The sequence below is a fragment of the Anarrhichthys ocellatus genome, unplaced genomic scaffold (genome assembly GCF_004355925.1).
Source record: "Anarrhichthys ocellatus isolate YVR2014 unplaced genomic scaffold, GSC_Weel_1.0 scaffold191, whole genome shotgun sequence".
NCBI classification, from domain to species: Eukaryota; Metazoa; Chordata; class Actinopteri; order Perciformes; family Anarhichadidae; genus Anarrhichthys; species Anarrhichthys ocellatus.
Window position 1 is genome coordinate 179707 of NW_022280221.1, and position 5094 is coordinate 184800.

Genomic DNA, 5094 nt, shown 5'->3' on the forward strand with positions numbered 1-5094 from the left:
CACACACACACACACACACACACACACACACACACACACACACACACGCACACACACACACACACACACACACACAGAGAGAGAGACTCTGCTGCTTACTGGCAAACAAATTTACAATTCAATTTGTCTTTGCATTGGTTTTGTGTGATTCTGCTGAGATGAACAGTCACAATCAATAAACCCTTTGAACACCTGCAGGATTGTGTGCAGAATGCATTATTTTATACGAATAAAACAAGGAGAGGAGAGAGGAGGAGAGGAGAGGAGAGGAGAGGAGAGGAGAGAGGAGGAGAGGAGAGGAGAGAGGAGGAGAGGAGAGGAGAGAGGAGAGGAGGAGAGGCAGTAAGTAGAGCTGGTAAAAATGTGAATAGTTAAATATTTCGACAGCACGTGGAGCCTCATTTTTTTCCAACATCGGTCATTCTTGTGATTTAGTAATTCCATTGATTTCCAATTTTTGTAAAAGAAATTATCAAAGAAATTCAACTTGGGTTTTTTTATGATTCATGTCATCATAACTGTTATTCTGCACTAAAGACATGTTCTAGTTCTCTCTCTCTAATGGTGACGGTTCTGTTTCCATAGAGGAGCAGAACTTTAATATCACAGAGAACAACGAGGCCTCAGAGGGAAGAACAAGCCCAAACCTGCACTTCAGAGGGTTCAGGAAGATATTTAATGTGTTAAGTTAAGTTTGATTGACTTCCAGCAAACACACATCATTTCCTGTTAGTGTAACGTGGGAAAATACACCAATTTATTGTCTATTAGCAAAAGAAATACCAGTAGAGCACGACAACAAGTGTGTATCGGATACTCAATACAATCTAACACAACACAACACGCTGCTAACAACACTCTGCATGAGCAGTTCATTCAGTCTTGAACGCATCACAAGAACAAAAACCCATTCATTCAACTACTCGATGGAAGTGTAAAGCGCTTTATGCACATTATATAACACACACACACACTCACAGACACACACACACACACTCTCACACAGCATCCATCTGAATAGCTTGTGAGCACACTTAAAGATGGTAATCGTTATAATTGCTCAAGCTGTTGACTTGTGCACACACATTAGTGGAGTGCCGTCATGTGTATCGGTGCTCTTGCCCCCTGGTGTTGAACAGTGTAAATGTATGTCTGCTGTTCATTAGTTGTCAGTATATTGTGACTCTGCTATTCTCTGCGTCGCTGTCACAACAGTGAATCACAGCGCGTACGAGGAGCTCTGAAGCAGCAGTTGTGTTCATGGGAGAAGAAACGACAACAGAGAAATAAGAGGCTGAACAAATGTTACTCACACAAAGTATAGAGTCCATGAAAACCTCCACGTCCTCCAGAAAGACTTCAGTTACCTCCATTGCATTCCTCAACAACAATATAAATCACCTAAATCACTGTTAATGCTTCTTTCTTTACAGGGTTTAAAGGCAATAACGTAGTCCATGAATATGAGATATGAGCGTAAAGTTAATCACAATCCCTCCTCTCTGTAGTGGAGGTTGGTTTATGACTCTACACCTGCAGTCTATCGTCATATCTCTGAGTCACACTCGTCTCTTTGATTGTTTGTCCTCTGGTGTTTGGTAGAATCATGCAGCTCATTGAGTACAAACGCCTCCGTTCATGCTCGGAGGTCGCTCGCCGTCTGCAGAGGCTCACTCATGGAGGGCTTACTCGTGGAGGGCTCACGCGTGGAGGCTCACGCGTGGAGGCTCACTCGTGGAGGCTCACTCGTGGAGGCTCACTCGTGGAGGCTCACGCGTGGAGGCTCACTCGTGGAGGCTCACTCGTGGAGGCTCACGCGTGGAGGCTCACGCGTGGAGGTTGGGGGCAGACCGGGGGGGCGGTACTTATTTGTCATGTAACTTCCATATTTAAGTAACGCCCCTTCCATCGATATTTCAACCCAAACACGATCTTTTCCTAAACCTCAGGAAGGTCAGGAGGTCATGCAGGCGCAGATATTATAACAGCCGTAACCACACATGGCTTTAGGTGTCCACATACTTTTAGATAAATAGTGTTTTGTACTTTCTGGCTTTAAAGCTGAGACAAGTACAGCTCTTGAAAAGCTTACCTTACATCTTACCTGACACACGTCTGAAATGTCCCGATGCATTGAACGCACCTCTCTGAAGGCACATCAGATGAGAACAAGCTCTGAGGATTGTGCTCTTCTAGCTTCCGCCGGTTATTTGTCAAGTCTAAAAGTACCGCTGAGAAAGAAATGTCCAAAACACAGCAAACAATCTGACTCTCTCACAGGGTCAGAGGATGTCAGACTCGTTCTTACTTTGTAATCTTCTTGCTCTCCTTTCTTGTGCAGACAGTCTGCTGGTTGAACTCTGTGCTGTGTGTTTGTATTGAGGGCATCTCTGTGAGTTGATGTGCTGCAAATAAATTCAAGTTTAAATGAATGTAAATGTTATCGCAAATTACATTCCGGGTTGTTCAGTAATAGAAAATCGAGTGTAAATTGAACAATAGTCAACATAAGCATAACTGGGTTTTTACATATTTACTGTAAATGAGAATCAGTTTAAATGACTGCAGATCAAACTGCTCGAGTCAGATTGTTTAAATGAACCAAAGCGGATGAATTGAATAATAACGTTTTTTACTTTCATAATTGCGTCCATTAAAAGAGGTGAACTCCAGAACTACAAACAGGTTTAACTTTAGTCATTCACTTCATCACTTCTTTTCCTTTTCATTTGTTTCTACTCGGGACATCCCGTCTAATTCTGTGGGACACGTTCGTTCACAACAGACTTCACTTGCACAGCTTCGCTTGGCTTTTTTATTTATTTATTTTTATGAGTCAAAATGGGCAAAAAAAACCCGAAAGAGAGTTGATTGCCTCAATTACAGCTCCAGTCATCTGCTGTAATTGGGTCCAATCTGGGAGTTTCTCGTTTCTCCTCGCTGCCAAATCCTTTTTCAAGTAGACAGGAAGGGAAGGGGGGGGGCATAGGCAGCTGGGAGGGGAAGTGATGAAACGGGTCGATGGGAAGCGTCTGGCCGGGAAAACATCAACCGACGGTCGTTAACACTTGAGAAACTCGTAACTTCAATTTTCCGTTTTTATCTTGTTTTTGTTGTTTTGTGTGAATTTGCAGATTTACGTGCCGACAAAATGTTACGAGCTGTAGGACACAAAATGAAAAAAAGAAATCTATGTAATTCCAAGAGTCATTTTCCCAACAAAAAAACCCGACTGTCAGAAAGTGAAGGTTGTGTTTGTAAGTGTGAGACGTTTGACAGCAGATGGTCGTTATCACAGTTCACTGCTGCCAGCTGGAGACACCAGAACTCACCGATGTTCAACTTTATGCTTTGAATCTAAAGTTTGTGTTGTTGATGAGTGAAAGTGTAAATTCAGTTCAAAGTACGAAAGCACGAACAGAAGCAGTCCTCATTGACAAACGGAATTAGAGACATTTGCATCAATCTGCAAAATCATTTTGAGTCACAACATATGTTACGTTGTTTTTGTTTACTTTTAGATTTTTTTATTTGAACACATAAACAGCTTATAACCAGATAATAGGGAAAATAAAAGACGTGACAGCCGTACACATGAGCATACACCTGAGCAGGAGAGAGAATTTTGGGGTTTTCCTTTTGATTTCAACACAATCAGCAGAATTTATGTCTTGAGCAGCATCTAGTGGCCACTATGGGAACTGCAGCTTAACATATTGACTAACTTTCAGCTGAAGGAGAGTTTTTGAGTGTAAAAATGAAGTGAAAACTTGCATTTTGATTGTTATTCATCAATATTTTATGTTCCAGAGAAACAACTTTTGATACTTAAGATTTGAAACTAAGCTTTGATTTCATTGTTAAACTTTACTTTTTGAATATTGGAAGAGATTCTAACTACAGGTTCTTCTCTGGTAGTTCCTGTGAGTCCACGATGACGCACACAGACTCACAAGGTGTAAGAGACGCTGCCGCAGCTGCTGATTAATTCTGAGTGACACATAATTAATAACGGAGGGATTTTGTTTGTGTGTGTTTTCAGGGCCGTAAACCAGGTTACTTCTCCTTCCTGGATCCGTTCTCGCCGGCTGTCTGGCTCTTCATGCTGTTGGCCTACCTCGCCGTCAGCTGCGTCCTCTTCCTCGCCGCCAGGTAACCCGCCTGCCTCATGTGTGTGTGTGTGTGTGTGTGTGTGTGTCTGTGTGTTGACTAAAGTATGTTCTATTCATAAAGACTCAACACTAGCTGTCCACACCTATAAATAACAGAAAATCCGTTTTTATTTCTGTGTCCTGAGTGTTGGGTGTTAGAGGAGAGGCGGAGGGTTTGCTTAGAGTGACGTGCGACACTAAGTAAGTCTTTGTCTTTGTAACAAAACACTATTTATTTATGTATTTATTTATTTTACCTTTATTTAACCAGATAAGTCAGTTGAGAAGCAGTTGTCTTTTACAATGATGACCAACAGGAAGCAAGTCGTTACAAACCAATAAAACATAGAAACATCTCATACAAAATAACAACGTCATAATATTATATTTTATGATGTATATTAACAATATATAAAAACAAACAAACTCAGAAACAGTTGCAATCGTTTGTCAACTGTTTTACACTCCGGGCAAGAATCTAAACACAGTTACAGTTCAGTGTTGTTTCCTTTTGTTTATGATAATAATAACTATACGTTGTCTTCATAGAGAGCTTCTCAGAGTACTTCATGACACTTTACGTCAGTTCAAATGACCATAAAGTATAAATTGATCCGCCTCTTTCACCTCTTCTTCTGTTTCTTACCTCAACAATCCAACCGTCTGTCATAAAGACAATAAACTCTGTTTATTGTCTTTTCAAAGCATCATTTAATCATCTTAATAGTACACGTACTAGCGGAGTAAATGTGCTTCATAGCGGTGCAGTCAGTTCACCAATAACTGTGTTGTGCTGTTATCTGGAGGGTAACAGATTTTAAAATCCTTATAGAGTGCGTTATGTTCTGGAGTGAGGTTTGTTGCTGCTCATAAGAAAGTGTTTCATTTCATTTCATAGTAGAAGATAAGGTGGTTCACGAGTGTGTGTGTGTGTGTGTGTCTC

At 41.0% G+C, this 5094-nt stretch overlaps 1 protein-coding gene across 1 annotated transcript in view; it reads left to right on the forward strand.

The window, feature by feature from the left end:
- Positions 1–5094, forward strand: part of LOC116400698 (uncharacterized) — an 83809-nt gene that overhangs the window by 64964 nt on the left and 13751 nt on the right. The window contains exons 4-6 of the mRNA XM_031878656.1: positions 1603–1838; positions 2342–2392; positions 4043–4152. Coding sequence (XP_031734516.1) covers positions 1603–1838; positions 2342–2392; positions 4043–4152 — 397 coding nt within the window. The remainder of the gene's footprint in view (positions 1–1602; positions 1839–2341; positions 2393–4042; positions 4153–5094) is intronic.